This window comes from Esox lucius, chromosome 6, assembly GCF_011004845.1.
Source record: "Esox lucius isolate fEsoLuc1 chromosome 6, fEsoLuc1.pri, whole genome shotgun sequence".
Lineage (NCBI taxonomy): Eukaryota > Metazoa > Chordata > Actinopteri > Esociformes > Esocidae > Esox > Esox lucius.
Genome location: NC_047574.1, coordinates 7108640 through 7127912, shown reverse-complemented (window position 1 = coordinate 7127912; position 19273 = coordinate 7108640). Strand labels below are relative to the sequence as shown.

Below are 19273 nucleotides of genomic sequence, written 5' to 3'. Positions count from 1 at the left end.
ACCTGCAACAGTGTGCCTCAAACAACGAAGGTCAGGAGGACCAGTTTACCTCATACTGAGGACAGGAAGTACAGACGATGAGGAGGACGGCACGATAGAGGATGAAGAGGAAGGTGGTTAGAGGCTAGAGGCGTTATGATGAACAGAGGACAGAGAGGACAGTGGATAGGGTGAAATCAGGACAAGGTGGACAGGAAGCGGGCAGAAAGGTTTGACTTACGCAACCCGTAGCGTCTCCAGTCTCCAGAGGGAGCGGGCGTGGATGGAAACTGCACCCCCCTCATAGTGCACCGTCCTGAGGAAGAGACAACAGGCGAACCGGGTTGAAATTACATGTCCTCATAAACCCCATACAGTATGCATCTGCTGGTTGATGTCCTCATAAACCCCATACAGTATGCATCTGCTGGTTAATGTCCTCATAAACCCCATACAGTATGCATCTGCTGGTTAATGTCCTCATAAACCCCATACAGTATGCATCTGCTGGTTAATGTCCTCATAAACCCCATACAGTATGCATCTGCTGGTTGATGTCCTCATGCGTGCTGTTTTCACCTTCGTATTATAATTAATAAATACGCAGCAGGTGTGTGTTACCCTGAATATAAACATGGTTGAGTGTTGCTCTGAGGCGATCCAACGAGCCAATCAGCATTTAGGATTCAACATCCCCGGCTGTCAATTTCCTTATACAGTGTACTGCATAATGTATTCATATTTGCACACTCTAATGTCCTCACATACCAAATAGAGTATTCACATTTACATAGTACAATGTCCTCATACACCAAAAAGAGTATTCACTTTTACATAGTACAGTACAATGTCCTCATATATCAATGTCCTCATATACAATGTCTTCATATACTTAACAAAATTTCATCATACCAAAATACTGTATTCAAGCAATAAGGCTTGAGGTAATTTGGTACTGTATACTTTACGCCCAATATACCACCGCGAAAAGCTGTCATTAAGCGCGACTAATTGCGGAATGCCTGGATAGGGCTTTGGTAAATTTGCAATATAAGGCAAAGCCCAGAGATGTCTTATTGTATTCACTGCAATGTTTATATTGAAACACTATAATGACTTCATATACCCAAATATTATATTAAAATTTGCACACATCACCTTGGTATGATGAACATTGATATGAAAATAATAAATCTACAGGGAACTTGTTGTTCATTCATTACACCAAATGTTTTGCTGTGTTTGTGTGTGTGTGTGTGTGTGCATGACTGTGCTTGGATAGCTGAAGGCCACACAGCTCAACAGACTGCTGACTGCATATGCTCAGTCGCCCAACCCTGAACTAAACAATATATACACGCACACAAACAAACAAACACACACACACACACACTCACACACACATTCTACACAATACATTCTTACATAACCAAGTACACACTGTCCCTCCCATGTCAATCTCTGCTGGAGTACAAAAGGATTGAAATGACTGCCAGACTGTACTTTAATAGTGCTTACCATTATGTTACAAAAGGTTCGGTTTCGTAAGAACACACTTACGTACAATCATGTGACAAAGTATGGCCACCAACTAAGATGTTCTTTCCTTTAACATATTTGAACAGCTGAATTCCAATCACATTCCTTGATCAAGGTAACCCAGTGCAGCACATCACAAAAAAACCATGACACAAAATGGCTAAAACTGTGTGTCAAATGATAAAACAGGTGCAAATGATTAGATAATCGATAGAGAGCAACTTGGGGTGGTCCCGTCTAACATGAAGATTAGAAACATGGTCTGATTTGGTCATAACCATGTGTGGTAATACATCACGCTAAGATCATAAAACATATTTCAAGGCCCTGAGGTTACGGATACAAATGAGTCTGGAAGAAGGTCATTTCTAAGCATAAACTAATCTTATATACTGTATATGCTGTGGGGGGACTTCAAGATGTCTGTTCATGCTAGAAATAGTTGAAAAAAACAGCCAAAGGCAAAATGGCCACTGAAATGCTGGACTGTCCTGAACTGTGTCTTGCAGGATGTTTAACAGTATAAACACTACAGGGTTAATACCCAGCTGATCCAAACTCTAGATTAGGGATTAAACCAACCACAAACTGGAGCACTTGCACAACAAGAGATGCTTTTTTTCTTTTCTCATTTTTCTGTTCCAACCTAGAATGTAACCATATGGAATGAGAACATACATTTTCTTTGGAACAAGGGGGAGATTACTTTTTTCGATTTGTGCTATTTATGAAGTTTTATGCATCAACACAAGCTCATTTACAAGGATTGCAGCTTTCTCAAGAGTGATTTACAGAACTTTTGCCCGTATGCCTCTGGGACCAAATCATAAGCCTAAAGGATAGTGAGTTTAACTGTTTTATAATCGGACCTCAGATAAAAGATAAAGTGGGGTATTTTGTTAGCACTGCCTAATAGAACACTGTGAAGGAGCAGTCAACAGTTTTCAGGTGGCCATTTAATGCATCTGGCAAACTGAGTAAAATATACTTCCACCACTTTAAAAAAAAAAAAAAAGCATTAAAAGGCTGACCATGTTCTGACCATGGTTGAAGTCTCTTTTGAGTCTGTAGATAGCCTTCCTTGATTCCAAGTGCTTCTAGTTTGACCTCCACTAATTGAATGCCCAGCTCATGTTCTTGTTAATGTTGTTGTTTTGTATTTGTTTGGCTTCGTGTTCTTTTCTTTATAGCCTGGCTTCATGTTCTTTGTGTTCTAGCCTGGCTTCATGTTCTTTTAGTTCTAGCCTGGCTGCATGTTCTTTATGTTCTAGCCTGGCTGCATGTTCTTTTTTTTCTAGCATAGCTGCATCTCATTCTCTTTATCTATGCTCAAACACTAATTTCTTTAGTTGCAGTCTCTCCATAATTCCCACCCACCACCTAACCTCTCTTTCATTTTCCCTCTCCTTGTGCTTAAACTCACATTGTTGTTGCTCCAACATTGCCTGTATTTTTAACTCCTTTGTTTTCAGTTGCACTTCTAAAATAGCAACTTTTTCATCTACTTCTCTGCAGAAGGATTTGCCCCTCCACCAAAGCAGAGAGAACAATTTGACACAGAGAGAAAAAGCAGATAGAGAAGGACAGGCAGAGAGGAAAGAGGAAACAGAGAGAGAGAAAAAGGAGAAGGACAGGCAGAGAGGAAAGAGGAAACAGAGAGAGAGAAAAAGGAGAGAAGAGGATATAGTGAGACATGGAGGTAGACAAACGACATAAAGGCAAAGAGGGGGGTAGAGAGAGAAGTGGAGGGGGAGGCAGACATAGAGGAAGGAGAGAGAATTGGATGCAAACAAATAGGAGGTAAATAGAAATTGAGGCAGACTGAGTGAATTGGAGGCAGACAGAGAGGAGGTAGAGAGAGAGGAGGCAGACAAAGAAGAGGTAGAGAGAATTGGAGGCAGACAGAGAGGAGGTAGAGAGAATTGGAGACAGACAGAGAGGAGGTAGAGAGAGAGGAGGCAGACAGAGAGGAGGTAGAGGGGATGCAGACAGAGAGGAGGTAGAGGGGGGGCAGAGAGAGAGGAGGTAGAGAATAGGAGGAAGAGAGAGAATATTTAGAGAGAGGAGGCAGAGAATAGGTTAAGAGAAAAGAAGGTTAAGAGAGAAAAGATAAAGCTAAATAAAGAGAATGAGTGAAAAGTACAAAGTTTGACATCAAGCCAGAGATTAATAGTGTATTCACACATTTATTCCACATTCCACAAAAGGCCCTTCACACCACAGAAAAAGACACTTTCCAGATTGGTAAAATCCTTTGTTAAACTTCCCAAAGTTGAAATAAGATGTAACAGAAACCAATGCATTAGAAAACAAGGACACATTAATTAATATAAAGTATGTTTAACGACGACAGGAGGTCCGGGGAGGCCAGGTGGAAATGTAATTAGTAATAGTCACATTTCATCAATGTTCTAGCAAAAATATATTTTAGGCCAGAGAGAGAGAGAGCTCATTCTGTCTAGGGTAGGCCGTACGTTTCCTCAATGTCTCTCTCTCCATCCCGTCAGAGCAGAATTACCTCCTCATTTTTCTTCTATCCTAGCGGAACAGCAGATACCCAAACTAAGCCCACACACCACTGCATCTAAGGACAACCCACACAAGCTCCCTTGACTCTCCCACATATACACGCATACACACACACACACACACACACACACACACTGCCAAAGCAGAATGATATAAAAGTATAATTTTTATGGTTGCAAGCACTAGCGTGTTTGAAGGTTGAGCTGTAGTTGATAAAAAGACATTCTCATCTTTTTCAGGTGGGATCAGGTGGTGTGTAACTTTTGGTCTGGATCAGGGAATCTGCTAAATTATAAAAATGTAAAATCAAAATGAAGATGGGCATCAGCCTTGGCTTTGGTGGGGTAGAATGCAAATTGCAATGGTTCCAGGGTGGTCCTTCACCAGCCTATCAAAACACTTCCTGATGACTCAAGTCAGCGCAAGTCACTATGACATGTGTAGCTTGGTCACTATGACATGTTTAGCTTGGTCACTGTGACATGTTTAGCTTGGTCACTATGACATGTTTAGCTTGGTCACTATGACATGTTTAGCTTGGTCACTATGACATGTTTGGGTTCAGGAATAATGGCAGCCATTTTCAAGTTGATGGGTACATCTGATTAGGAAAGTTGAATATGAAAAAAACACTCCACAGCTAGACAATGTGCACATGCTCTAGGGATGCCATCCGGGCCCATCAGCCTGGCCAGTGTCAACACGCTTCTTCCCTGAGAACACAATAGCAGCACAACGTGCCAAACTGATCCTGACAAGGCTGTTATGCTGCCTTAACTGCAACTGTAGAAGTAGTTGAGCAGCAGTTGAGCAGCAGGTGACAAACATTATAGCTAATTAAAATATTAAATATGGAGGCAAATGGTAAATGGAATCCCCTACCACAGACTAGCTTTTGTCAATGTAGATCCAAGATGTTCCCCAGTCCAACACGTACCTGCGCTGCTCCTCCCCGTGTTCTCCTGATGGCACCGTCAGACACTCATCCATGTGACCATGAAGCAGCCTCAGCACATCCCCACCTATCATGAACCCTGCAAGAGGAAGGAGAGACACATTAGCCTGTTAGCCTGTCACAGGAGAGATATATTAGCCTGTTAGCCTGCCTCATGAGACCCATTAGCCTGTTAGCCTGCCTCATGAGACCCATTAGCCTGTTAGCCTGCCTAAAGAGAGACACGTTAGCCTGTTAGCCTGTTTCTGTTAGCCTGCCTTCCGAGAAAGACATTTGACTGTTAGCATGGTTGCCTGCCTCACACATGTTGCCCTGCCTCATACATTATAGCCTGTTGGCCTGCAGCTCTGTCTTGTAAATGACACATTAGTCTGTTAAGCTGCCTCGAACATGTAAGCCTGTATCGTGTTAGCCTGCCTCAAACATGTTAGCTGGTTAGCCTGTCTCAATCATGTATAACTGCCTCAGGGTTTATCATGCATTTCACTGCTCATGTCAAGCAACTATAAGAGCAAGAGGATATCAACCCATGCCTCCATTAATCCTGGAAATTCCTTGATCCGGGGCAGAGACAGAGACCCATCTTGTGTTACTTAGGTGCAGTATGTGTGTGTGTCTGTGTGTTTATGTGCGTGTGTGTGTCCCACCTTGGGCCACCTCGCTGCCAGAGCATACGGTCGCCACGCTCCAGAGTGTCTGCTGGAAGGCAGCGTCCACGTGCAGGCTGCCATTACCGTATGACAGATGCTGCGAGGACAGGAAATAAAACACAGGAAGCCTTACTAGTGGGGACAACTTACAGATGCACAGATCTATGTGGAATGTTGTTTTTCTGAACAATATTCAGTGAAGGGCCTATGGCCACAGTAACCCAATCAAGCCAAATTAAACCAACCACAGTCACTGGTTTAAAACACAAACCCACCAAAAGCCACATAACATTTGGCTGCAGAGAGCTAGCAGACACAGTTGCCACACAAGCTGATGAAAGATTTCTGAAATGTGCAATGTGAGTGAGACAATGTCCAAGCCAACACAGTTTGGTTCAGGCCAGAAGGATATTGTCAACCGGGTAACAGTCTCACCAGGTAACGTTCTGATGACACGCTGACCAGGATGAGGTCATCGCCGACTCTGACCTTCTCTCCCTCCGATCTCTGCTTGGAGGCTGGGTGGATCGTCCACCAACAGGCTTCACCTGCATACATAAACATATGGTTCCAACATACTGGCTAGCAACTACAAACATCAAAAATGGATGTACCCCTGACGCACATAGACCAAAAATACATATTTTAAAGGCTACTTCTTCCTCTGTCTCACCCTGTATTTGTTTGTCTGTCTTGCTATCTTTCGCTGTGTTCATTTCAGTCTCCCTGTCTCACTCTGACTTTTTCTTTCTGACTCTCTGTCTATGTCTCTGCCTCTCTCTGTCCACAACTGGATGCTAGGTTAGGTGGTGGTTACACTGGATGCTAGGTTAGGTGGTGGGCACACTGGATGCTAGGTTAGGTGGTGGGCACACTTGATGCTAGATTAGGTAGTGGGCACACTGGATGATAGGTTAGGTGGTGGGCACACTGGATGCTAGGTTAGGTGGTGGGCACACTGGAAGCTAGGTTAAGTGGTGGGCACACTGGATGCTAGGTTAAGTGGTGGGCACACTGGATGCTAGGTTAAGTGGTGGGCACACTGGATGCTAGGTTAGGTGGTGGGTACACTGGATGCTAGGTTAGGTGGTGGGCACACTGGATGATAGGTTAGGTGGTGGGCACACTGGAAGCTAGGTTAGGTGGTGGTTACACTAGATGCTAGGTTAGGTGGTGGTTACACTAGATGCTAGGTTAGGTGGTGGTTACACTAGATGCTAGGTTAGGTGGTGGTTACACTAGATGCTAGGTTAGGTGGTGGTTACACTAGATGCTAGGTTAGGTGGTGGTTACACTAGATGCTAGGTTAGGTGGTGGTTACACTAGATGCTAGGAGTCCTACCTGTCGTGTCTTCTTGCAGTCCGACATCAAACGCCAGTTTGTCGGTTGAGGATCGCGAGGTGCCCAGACAACAGAGATACTGAACACGGGAACAAAAGAGCGATGTTGCAGCAGGATAGATGGTTAGTACAGTAAGATAGGTGTGGTGTGTGTGTGTGTGCACGCGCACGTCTCCAGACTCACCATGCCGCTGTAGGAGTGGCGTAGCAGGACGGCGTGTCCATAGAGCAAGGTGCGGTGACCCCCACCCTGGGCCGTCTGCAGCGGAGTAACAACGAGACATTCAGACACAGAATTACACGGGTGTAAATACACGGGTGTAAATACACGGGTGTAAATACACGGGTGTAATTAAACGGGTGTAAATACACAGGTGTAATTAAACGGGTGTAAATACACAGGTGTATTTAAAGGCTGGTATGTACCACGGTTAAGGGCTGTTCTTAGGGACAACATAAGCACTGGATTCAGCCCTCAGCCATGGTATATGGCCTCAGCTAGACTATGGAATTTCAGGAAACAAGTTAAGCAAATTACCCTACAGTAATTATCTTCCAGAATTAGTCCTACAGTAACACGTACAGCAAGAGCGCTCCATTGCAGTGTTCTTTCTCTCCCTCTCTGCAATGGGTCTGCTAATGCGTTGTGACAAGCCAAACTGGGACTGTTACATTGCCATTAGAAACACACTAGTGAGACTTTAGTGAGGGCGGTCAGAGGACACTTCATCACATTATTCCGATCAATTAAACCACCGATACTGGAACCAACATCTACATGCATTACAGTACAGACACGCAGGCAGCCTTGCTGGGACAGAACTACAAGGTAATGTATAGGCCTGTAGTACTTTACAGTAATATATGGACCTGCAGTAATGTGCAGTAATGTATACGCCTTCTGTATAGAAATGTATATGCCTGTAGTTCTTTACAGTAATATATGGACTGCAGTAATGTGTAGTAATGTACAGTATCTCACAAAAGTGAGTACACCGCTCACATTTTGGTAAATATTTGATTACATCTTTTCATGTGACAACACTGAAGAAATGACACTTTGCTACAATGTAAAGTAGTGAGTGTACAGCTTGTATAACAGTGTAGATTTGCAGTCCCCTCAAAATAACACAACACACAGCCCTTAATGTCTAAACCGCGGGCAACAAAAGTGAGTACACCCCTAAGTGAAAATGTATTTAAAAAAAAAAAAGCGTAACAGGACAGAGAGAACATGCTGAGTTGTGATTAGTAACCCCAGAGAAACACATGGACACCAGCCATGATCCACCTTCCTGGGATCAGTTTCACACAGCCAAAGTCAATAACACGCGTGCACAGACACAGGTAAACACGCGCGCATGCGAACAGCATCCAACGCTGTGTGAAGCGGGTTCCCCTGGCCCGGTTAGCGTGATCACACACGTCAAACAACCATCCATCCCACCACAGCTGACTGCCAAGGAGAGGGGGGGGGGGGACTTTTGGTCTGGTTGTGTGTGTGTGTGTGTGTGTGTGTGTGTGTGTGTGGTTAGGGCCATGATAAATGTTACAAAGAGATGCCAGGAGTTCCAACAGAACCTCACTTAGACATGGAGATGTGGTGAGACACTGCCTCTGGCAGGAAGGGGGCGGGAGCTGTTGTCACACACAAACCATGGCAGGAAGGGGGCGGGGGCTGTTGTCACACACAAACCATGGCAGGAAGGGGGCGGGGGCTGTTGTCACACACAAACCATGGCAGGAAGGGGGCGGGGGCTGTTGTCACACACAAACCATGGCAGGAAGGGGGCGGGGGCTGTTGTCACACACAAACCATGGCAGGAAGGGGGCGGGGTTAGCCGGTGCTAATGAACTTACCTTCATCATGAATTTCTGTTTTGGCATGAAACAAAGGAGAGAGGAGTTAACATAAACCAGGTATAATACCGGGTCTGTCCTGGTGATCACTGGTCCGAATCCGGACCCGTCTAGACAACACGTCTTAGGTCAGTGGACATTAGGAGGCAGCCAGATTTCACTGAGACAACCATCCGGGTCTTATGTGTCCATTTGAGAAGTACCACCATGGTGAATCTAGAGTGCTACGGCCCTGGAGTGTTTTCACTTCAAATCCAAACACTTTAAAAACACTTACTGAAACACAATGTGGCGCCAGCGGTGGACAGATGATCTGGACCAAGAGGCCGAATGAACACGATGCAATATTGACTTCTGATCACACTGACAGCTGACCACAGCATGCAAGAGCACGTACTAGACAACAGCCAAGAGCAGAAGAATGAGGTTGACACGGGGAAAAACTTCAGTCGTGGAAAACCTCCGTGTCAGAAGAGTAATATCCTCATGCCTGGCTACCGTCAACATTTTGTCAAGCATGGTACAATGATAAAAAAAATTTTTTTTACCACTTTTCTCATTTCTCTTGTAACTGAAGTGAAGGGATGTCGGCAGATCTGGACTTAAGGTCTCTGGCCCTGGAGATTGTGGGCTCAGCCATTTTGGCTCAGCACTGAGTATGTCGCGTAGAGGAGATTGTGTCAACTGTGGGTGTGTTAACCCAGAATGTTTTGCAAGTCCTTTGGCTTGTCTGTAACGGTGTGACACAGTATTTTGTAAACCCCAAGACCACAATGGACTGTCAGGATCAGTGACATTATTTTTACCAACACAGGGCTGACGTATGGACGACAGAGGGCGGAGGTTTGGTCAGCTATGGGAACCGTTCTATTGGTTGTGGACATTAGTGTGGGTGCGGTCTTCTGGGTCTTCTCCAGCTGGAGGTTGGAGATGGGATGGGAGGGTGGAGCAACAACTTAGATTATGTTAATTTAATCTATAAATGGCATTGGTGAAAGTCACAATGCTTTTATATGAACAATGGAAGACCTCTTATTGGGTAAGAAAGCTGATATATTATTTTGTGATTTGGGGAACTACCTCTTTAAGATGTTTCAGTGTGGGCAAACTACCATCCCTTTGATGTGTATTCAGTCTTTATCTAATGATATTGTCTCATCAAAAAACTACAATCACCATACACTCAATGCTGTTAATGAATTATTCAAGAACTGTGACATGGCTGTTTTCATAGTTTATTTTTTACCGTTATGTAACTGAATGGCCACACAGCAACACTCTCAATAAAAAAATTATTTAGTTGACAGCTTAGCACTGAAAGGAAATCTACACTAGTGTGCTTGTGTGTGTGTGTGTGTGTGTGTGTGTGTAAAACCGAAGAAAAAGCCTTGAGAGCAACTTAAGCTCATTTTCAAATCTCTAAATTCAATTAGAGATGACAGGTGGGCAGCGAGCACATAATGATGACGATAATGGTTTTTGTGTGTGATCATCAAATTAATGATAATCATTTATTATAAAGACAATCACGCTAACAGAAGTGAACGACAATGATGATAATGACCCACATGAAGAAAGGCAAACATACCCATTTTTCCACATCAACCTGCTGTAGAGATGGGAGCCAGAGAGAGAGGAGGAACAGTAAGTTGCCTTTATCTTAAACTGATAAAGTTAAAAGGAAACTGATTTGAGAAGTCATGCTCTGTAGACAGAATAAAAATCATACAGTGTGTGTCGTTCTCCTCATAGAACCAGAATTCTATGGTTCGCATGGTCCTGATTTTAATGTTCTCTATGCTTTTGTTTATGTAGAAAGGAACAGCGGTAAAATGTGAAATGGTGTTCTTTCAAGGACTAAGGAAACCCTTATCCTTTCGCCAACTGAATGGATGAGTCAAAATGTGTGGGTGTAACTAGGGAAAAAGAGAGGGCCTATCGTACAATTTCACAAGTATAAGATGTGATATCTTAGTGGGCGATAGTAGCTATGGACGGCACCATCCGTGTGTGTAAAACATCAGTCAAGTAGCGATCACCAGCATCCTTTGTTTCTCAATATAACACATACGGGAGGCACTGAAACATAATCAATGAACCGAAGCGACCCAAAAGTGTGTGCCAGTCGGCAGCAGTGCTCCACATAGGGGAACAGGGCGCCATTTGGGACCAACGAACAGGCTCCTCCAACACCCACACCCATCCAGAACAGTCCCCTCCAGATGCCTCCGCCGCGGCGCCTTCTGCTCGAGGCCACGACCGAGCGAGAAGGAGTCCTGCTCTGAAACAAAACGCCAGACGAAACCCTTGGCGACATAAACCTCTTTTATGGGACGGCGCCGTACCGCCCGTCAGTCCCCTCCCGTGTCGCAGACGGGCGTAATGAGCGAGAGCAGCGGTTCATTCCAGACCCGTGGTTGTACCTGCGTTTGGCAGCCCGGCCGCTGGAACCGCTATCTCACCATTCAGTAAACCGCGTTACGTCACCTGTCAGGCCACCTGTGTCCCCGTCCCATGGGGTGGCCACAGGACATCCTGCCTCTGTCCCAAATGGCACCCTGCTCCTCGTGTATTACATTGGACTCCGGTCCAAAGCCGTACGGGGCCCGGTCAAAAGTAGAGCACTAGGAGGGTAATATGAGGCTAACTGGTATGTAGTCACTATCCTGCACTCTCCTGCTTCATCTTGTCGTTCGACCGGACTGCAGAGTAACGCGTTTAGGAGTTGATGTAAAACCATGCAAGGAATTCGATGAGACAAATATTTATGTTATCTCTATGGCAGGGTCGAGCATTCTAACGCTCCGTTATTCAACTGTACGTCTAAATACGTGGATCTGCGTGGGAGCTGCAAAACAAGTGACAGGAGGCTCGTCCATAACCTAACGTCAGTCACGTAACCTAAAAAGCTAAATTCTACACAATCCAATCCAACAGTGTTATTGGATTGTTTCATACATGACAAAAAGAAAAAGAAAAACGACTTAGCCCAGGCGATTCGAATGTTATCATTGGATTGAATGGGCGTTATCAGTGGTTATCAGCCTCATAGATATGGGTCAGAAGGGGCCTGCTAGCCTACTGGTAGGCTCAGAAGGCTGTTATCATCCATTCGCATGGTTAATTTAGTATTTAGAAAATGTTGTATTGACAAAATTACCACAGTTTAAAGGCTCTCATTTCAATGGTCTTACCTGTAGACTTACCCTAACCCTAACCTTAACCCATTTTAATGGTCTTACCTGTAGACTTACCCTAACCCTAACCTTAACCCATTTTAATGGTCTTACCTGTAGACTTACCCTAACCCTAACCTTAACCCATTTTAATGGTCTTACCTGTAGACTTACCCTAACCCTAACCTTAACCCATTTTAATGGTCTTATCTGTAGCAGCGACCTGAATTCGTCTGGGATTGGATCTGGAGTCTTCTCGTGTATTTATCCATGATTAACCATGCGAATGGATGATAACAGCCTTCTGAGCCTACCAGTAGGCGTAGCAGGCCCTTTCTGACCCATATCTATGAGGCTGATAACCACTGATAACGCCCATTCAATCCAATGATAACATTCCAACCGGGTGCTTAGCCTATATTACGTCGAAAGGGATAACGGCTGTAATGACCCACAGCCTTCATTAAAGTAACAGCCGTGATGGCCATTTCATGAGAGGGCAACAGAAGATGACAGCCAAAAGTGTCACCCAGTGTGATTGCGATCAGCCCTCATCATCCTAATCCCACTTCACAGGTACAGGAGCATCCCCGGCTCAGGCCTAATCCCTGGCTCGTGCTGGCGCTTGGCTGCAGTTATCCACTCCCTGCCCTTTCAGTGAATGAACACACATGCATAGGGCGCTTATATTAATCAGAGACATGAGAGACATTGGACCGTATTATGTCCTTGATACTGAGAAGCATTCAGGAAGCAGCAGATAGAGAGGCAATGACAGGACAAAAATAAAGTACCAAGACTACTACAGCTGCTCTCTTAGACTATTGAAGCTCTTCTCTTAGACCAGGGTTGCCCAATCCTGTTCCTGGAGATCTACTGTCCAGTAGGTTTTCTCTTCAAAAATGGGGTTGAAGAGAAAACCTACAGAACAGCAGATGTCCAGGATCAGGATTGGGCAGCCCTGTCTTAGACTAACTACTGAAGCTGTCCTCATAGACTAACTACTGTTGCTGTCCTCATAGACTAACTACTGAAGCTGTCCTCACAGACTAACTACTGTTGCTGTCCTCATAGACTAACTACTGAAGCTGTCCTCATACACTAACTACTGAAGCTGTCCTCATAGACTAATTACTGAAGCTGTCCCCTACTAACTACTGAAGCTGTCCTCATAGACTAACTACTGAAGCTGTCCTCATAGACTAACTACTGTTGCTGTCCTCATACACTAACTACTGAAGCTGTCCTCTTAGACTAACTACTGAAGCTGTCCTCATAGACTAACTACTGAAGCTGTCCTCTTAGACTAACTACTGAAGCTGTCCTCATAAACAAACTACTGAAGCTGTCCTCATAGACTAACTACTGAAGCTGTCCTCATAGACTAACTACTGGAGCTGTCCCCTACTAACTATTGAAGCTGCCCTCTTAAAGTAACTACAGCTGTCCTCTTTGAGTTACTGGATATATGCTGTATAAACAGTATGAACAGACACCGAGGCAGTGAAAGCCCTCTGCATCCCAGGGTATCCAATGTGAGTCCTACACAACCAGGAAATCACATGCTACATGCTTTAAAACACATATCCTACATGCTTAAAAACACATTCTACATGCTTTAAACTAAAATCTAAACTTTAAATCTATATAGGCCTCCTTTGTATGTTGTTTCATTTAATCTCCTCATTTATTTACTAAAATACAAGATATTCTAGCTGTTTATAATGATCCTACAGCCAGTGACTGATGATTAATTATGAGAATTCATAAATTGTGCTACAAGTGGTTTTCATATGATCACCTGAGACTGCTACCACCTCAGGCAGACATTAGCTCTTTTCACTCTCTTCTCAAGCAGTTTATACTGAGAGACTGTCAGTAAGTCTGACTGTCTTTCTGACTGACTGCCTTACTGATTCATTGACTTACTGGCTGGATGACTGACTGACTCACAAACTAATTGGCTGGGTGACTAACTGATAGTCTCATTGACTGACTGACTGGCTGAATGACTGACCATCTCACTGGTTGACTGACAGGCTCACTGACTGACTGGCTGAATGACTGACCATCTCACTGATTGACTGACAGGCTCACTGACTGACTGGCTGAATGAATGACCATCTCACTGGTTGACTGACTGACTCACTGACTGACTGGCTGGATGAGTAACTGACCATCTCACTGACTGACAGACTGACAGGCGAACAGGCTGACTCAATGACCTGTTGATGATGACTGTCTACATCTGTCTGACTGACTGGGCTGACAAATGGACAAAATGACTGCCTGTTTCTACACAGGTTTCCAGGTCTTAAATACCAGTCTGGCTCAGTTAGAGCAGGACTGAATAGGCCAAGTTATTCATAGATACAAAATAATTATAAAAAAGCTAAAAAGAAAATATACTGCACAAATAATAGTTAATATTATTTTATATTGATAGATTGATGTGGTTAATCAATACTGCTCTTCCTATTATCCACGTACTGTAAAAGTACCGAGTAAAACTCAGGTCCAACTGAGGGGGATCCACACTGTTGACAGTAGATCCCACAGATCCCACAGATCCCAGAGCCGAGAACTGTTGTAAACAGAATCAAACCGTAGATCCTAGGAGTAACAGCTACATGAAAACAACTCTGCCTGGTCGGGTCTGTCCATTCCAAAGCAAATCGCACCACACAGTCTGGTCTGCCAAGAAGATCATGGGCCACCATTTGACCTTTACCAAGGGTCGTTTCTGAACCAAGGCCAAGAGAACCAGCAATAAAGATCACAGCGTATGGCATGTTCTGGCAGCCGGCCGTGCCAGTGAATCCAACACCCTCACTTCATTACAGACAAGTGTTTTCTTTTATTACTGCCGGCACCTGTTTTCCCTCATCACGGACCCAATTTAAGTTAAAAACTTCCCCAATGTATCTTGTCGGCCTTTGTACGGGTTTTACCTGGGGTAACGTTGTGTTGTTTTGTCTTGTCTGGCAATTTAGTTTTGGTTTTGTCATGTTTTAGTTCCTTTATTAAAAGTCTTCCATTCTCTTTAAGTTGAACATCCCCTGGTCAATATCTTATAGATATTTACTGATTTGTATCTAATGAGTTTAAATATGTGTTTAAATGTTGACTACTACCATCAGCGCAGTTCCACTATGTAATTCAGGGCATTTGTAAATATACTCTGCAGGGAGTGGCCAGCAACACACAGGCTCATCCTAGACAGCACACAACAGAATGAACCCGATAAATAACAACATCTGACAACGTTTGTCTTATCTTAATCTCGTGCTCTGATTGGTCCACAGGTCTATCTGTTATAATAGCGCTGTCTGTCATAGGTCGCTTCTTGGGGAGTAGGACCCTGCAGAGCCCTTTCAGTCTCTGATGGATGGTACCCTATATCTCAAGAATTACGTTCCCTGGGAACTATTGTAAAAACCACGATTACGTTCTATGCCGACATATCTATTTGCCATTACGTCGGTCAAGAACGTAAAATATTTAGAAAAATAAATCAATGTGTATGGAAATAATCGAATAGTTTTGTAGGAATTCACCGATCCAAATGAGGCAATTTATGTAGACCATCCCCACTCAACATCCCCGCTCAACATCCCCACTCAACATCCCCACTCCACATCCCCACTCAAGCCAAATCAGGTGTTTTTAATAATGCAATACGAAAACCTGTATGGAGAGTGCCGGGTGTGGCCATTCAAAATGTGGATAGATAAATAACGTTCTTGACCGACGTAGTGGCACTAGATATGTTGGCATAGAACATAATCACGGTTTTTACAATAGTTCCCAGGGAACATAATTCTTGAGATATATGGTAGGATGGATGTGTGGCCTCAGCCTCTGAGAGATCACGTCTGCCCTCTGATAAATCATAGAGATCATCGTAGACACCTCCGCGCACTCCTTGTAAAATATTATCAATTATCAACAGACCTATCTCTGTGTACTCAGGCCTAGTCTGCCACTGACAACCAGCGAGATCTGTGCTCATTCTGTATATGCTGAGATGGATAGATAGACGAGCTGTGTGTGTGTACTTACGCCCTCAGCCTTCTCCTCTGTGTTGGCCAGCATCTCCTGCAGGGCCCGAACTGAGAGAGACTGCTCCAGGACAAAGGTACAGATGGACAGGTCTGGGGGGACGTTCTGTCAAAATAAAAATAAAACAAAAGGCCAGTTAAAAGGGTACCGAGCTTCAGCTGTCCAGTACAGTTATTTAGAATATAGCTATTGTAAGGTAAATACGGGCTAGATTGACAACAAGAAGCTTTTAGCCCAAATAGTAATCTAGGCATTTTCATGGGCCAATGCAAGTCTAGAATATGTAGTTCCTGTGTTCACCTTAGAGTTGGACGTGGATTCGAGGAAACAGAGTCGATTCCCAAAGCCCTCAGCAGCGAGACACAACTTCTGCTGCTCTTTGTGGACGGTGGCAGAACACTGTAGCACCACCTCATCATCCTGGTGAGAAACACAGACACAGAACACTGCAGTGAGAACCACAACACAGAACACTGTAGCACCACCTCATCGACCTGGTGAGAAACACAGATACAGAACACCGCAGTTAGAACCACTACACAGAACACTGTAGCACCACCTCATCATTCTGGTGAGAAACACAGACACAGAACACAGCTGTTACAACTAGAACACTGTCACTGGAACTAGAACACTGTCACTGGAACTAGAACACTGTCACTGGGACCAGAACACTGCAGATAGAACCACAACACAGAACACTGTAGCACCATCTCATCGTCCTGGTGAGAAACACAGACACAGAACCCAGCTGCTACAACTAGAACACAGTCACTGGGACCAGAACAATGCAGTTAGAACCACAACACAGAACATTGGAGGACCACGATTGCCACGTGAACAATTCAATTACTGGCAAGTAACATCCCAGTTAGCAAAGACTACAGTTCTGCCCTCAGTGGGGTCAGGCGAGGTCAGGTATTGGACATGTCTAGAGAGAACCACAGATAGACAGGGCAGCCCTCAGAGGGTTTGGGTGGGGTCATGCAGGGTCAGGAAATGGTCATCAATAGCTATACATAACAGGACTACAGGGTTTTAAAGGTAAGACAGCCAACAAGCCAACCAAGCAGTCAATCAGTCAGGCAGACAGTAAACCAGGCAGCCAGATGAACAGCCTTGCTCTCCTCTCTCTCCTTGTTAAACCCTGGAGGCTGGCTCAGATAATATGCCACGAGTACAAAACAAAATGACTTACTTCTAATTACATTAGGGTAGTCAATATTATGCCATTACGATGTAACATACCATCAGAAATGTAATCAATGTGATGTTATTATGAGGTAATATACCATTGGTAGTGTAGCCAATGTGGTTATATTATGATGTAATACACCCCAGGTAGGTTAGTCTTTGTGATGTCATTGTGATATAATATACCTATGCTGTGTAATATATCTATGCTGTATACATGTTTCTGTTAAACTGCCTGTTAATGGTAAGTTATCAATCTGAGAAAATAAACGTATGAAATTATTAACTCTTATATGTGAAAATGACAAACAGATGTACAATCAGTGACAGATGATTTATATATCCTATGTAGAGTACATTTCCATTAGTCTTTGTCAAAACTATTGACCCTTCATGCAAGAATAAATTTTATTACCTGCTATTACCTGCTGACCTTGCTATGTTAGAGGAGTGTATATACATATATCTGCTATATGCCTCAGAAAGGTTGGAATTCAGCAAGGTTGCATTACGCTGTGAAACTGCTTTCCCCCTGAGCTCAGAATAAAAGGATAAGTGACTCAGACTCACTCACCTTTATTTCTTTAACAAGAAATATCCACAACAGTTACATAACAGCAATATAGTCAGTGTGAGGTAACATTACAGCAGTGTAGTGAGTGTGGGGTTGTATAACATTAGTGTAGTGAGTGTGGGGTATCATAAGAGTAGTGTAGCAACTGCAGGGTAGCAAAATAGTAATATAGTCAGTGTTTGGTAACAAAACAGTCATATAGTCAGTGTGGTGTTACAAAACAATTATATAGTCTGTGTGGTAACAAAACAGTCAAATAGTCAGTGAGTGGTAACAAAACAGTTATATAGTGAGTGAGTGGTAACAAAACAGTTATATAGTCAGTGTTTGGTAACAAAACAGTCATATAGTCAGTGTGGTGTTACAAAACAATTATATAGTCTGTGTGGTAACAAAACAGTCATATAAAACAGTAAAACAGTTTTGGAGGCATGTCCCAGACTAGCGCTGACCCCACATAAATGGCCCAGGTTTGCTGGCAGAAAGAAAAACGTAACCCGGAAGTTAAATTGCAGCTAATCTTTGAATAATTAACATTGCAGTCTGGATTAAGCCGGTGATGTAGTATGAAGCCAAGCCCAGGAAGTGGTTTACTACAAAGGGACACAGCTTGGGTAATGCGAGGAGATATCATTTACATTTTATTATTACTGATGACTGATTCTTGTACTGGGATGTTGAAGTAACTAGGGCACAAGCATTTCACTGTGCCTTTTATACCTGCCGTAAGGTATGTAGGTGATGAATGCAACGTGAATTGATTTGACAACCAAGCCTTGCGGGCACATCATTTAGCGGTCCATTCCGATACACATTCTATTTATAAGTCACAGACAGTCCCAGCTAACCACACAATAAACTTCTATGAGCCTTTTCATCTTCACGCCTTCACGCACAAGGCGGGCCCAGCCTGCTCCAGCCGCTATGCAGGAGGGCTGAATAAACCCATTCATGAATCCACGTGGCCAGGCCATCCAGGAGGATCACTGAGGCAGAATGGCATCTCTCTGCTGCATGGGGATCAAATATAAGAAAGGTTCAGTCCTTTGGGATCAACAAACATGATTGGCTGCTCGCCCCCCCTCATTACGCAATTGCACCGATATTCCCATGTTGGGTTAGCATCTTGGTGGTGAGCCAAGTGATCAAACAAAACACCCATCACGTTGAATGACCACTTAAATGATTGGCCACCGGCGAAACACGACACAATGTTTAAGGGTTAACAACTCAATCAATCAAACATATTTATAAAGCCCTTTTTACATCAGCAGTTGTCACATCACGCTTTTGCAAAACACCCACCCAACCCCACAACTGTCAGTAGAAACAAAACAGGCCTTGGTACCTTCATCCTCTTGGTCATTTGCCTGGGGTCCTATAGAACATTAATGACCACAACGGCAGTATGCTA

General features: G+C 43.9%; 1 protein-coding gene across 12 annotated transcripts in view; it reads right to left on the bottom strand.

The window, feature by feature from the left end:
* ryr2a (ryanodine receptor 2a (cardiac)) overlaps nucleotides 1-19273 on the bottom strand; it is a 185757-nt gene that overhangs the window by 110927 nt on the left and 55557 nt on the right. For 5 of the 12 annotated variants that reach the window (XM_034292561.1, XM_034292564.1, XM_034292565.1 and 2 more), the window contains exons 2-11: nucleotides 16392-16511; nucleotides 16092-16196; nucleotides 10442-10462; nucleotides 8854-8868; nucleotides 7178-7252; nucleotides 6995-7073; nucleotides 6088-6200; nucleotides 5650-5749; nucleotides 4985-5081; nucleotides 221-295 (exon numbers count right to left, since the gene is read on the bottom strand). In XM_034292561.1, coding sequence (XP_034148452.1) covers nucleotides 221-295; nucleotides 4985-5081; nucleotides 5650-5749; nucleotides 6088-6200; nucleotides 6995-7073; nucleotides 7178-7252; nucleotides 8854-8868; nucleotides 10442-10462; nucleotides 16092-16196; nucleotides 16392-16511 — 800 coding nt within the window. The remainder of the gene's footprint in view (nucleotides 1-220; nucleotides 296-4984; nucleotides 5082-5649; nucleotides 5750-6087; nucleotides 6201-6994; nucleotides 7074-7177; nucleotides 7253-8853; nucleotides 8869-10441; nucleotides 10463-16091; nucleotides 16197-16391; nucleotides 16512-19273) is intronic. The other 7 variants (XM_034292563.1, XM_034292572.1, XM_034292571.1 and 4 more) reach the window with 2 other exon arrangements.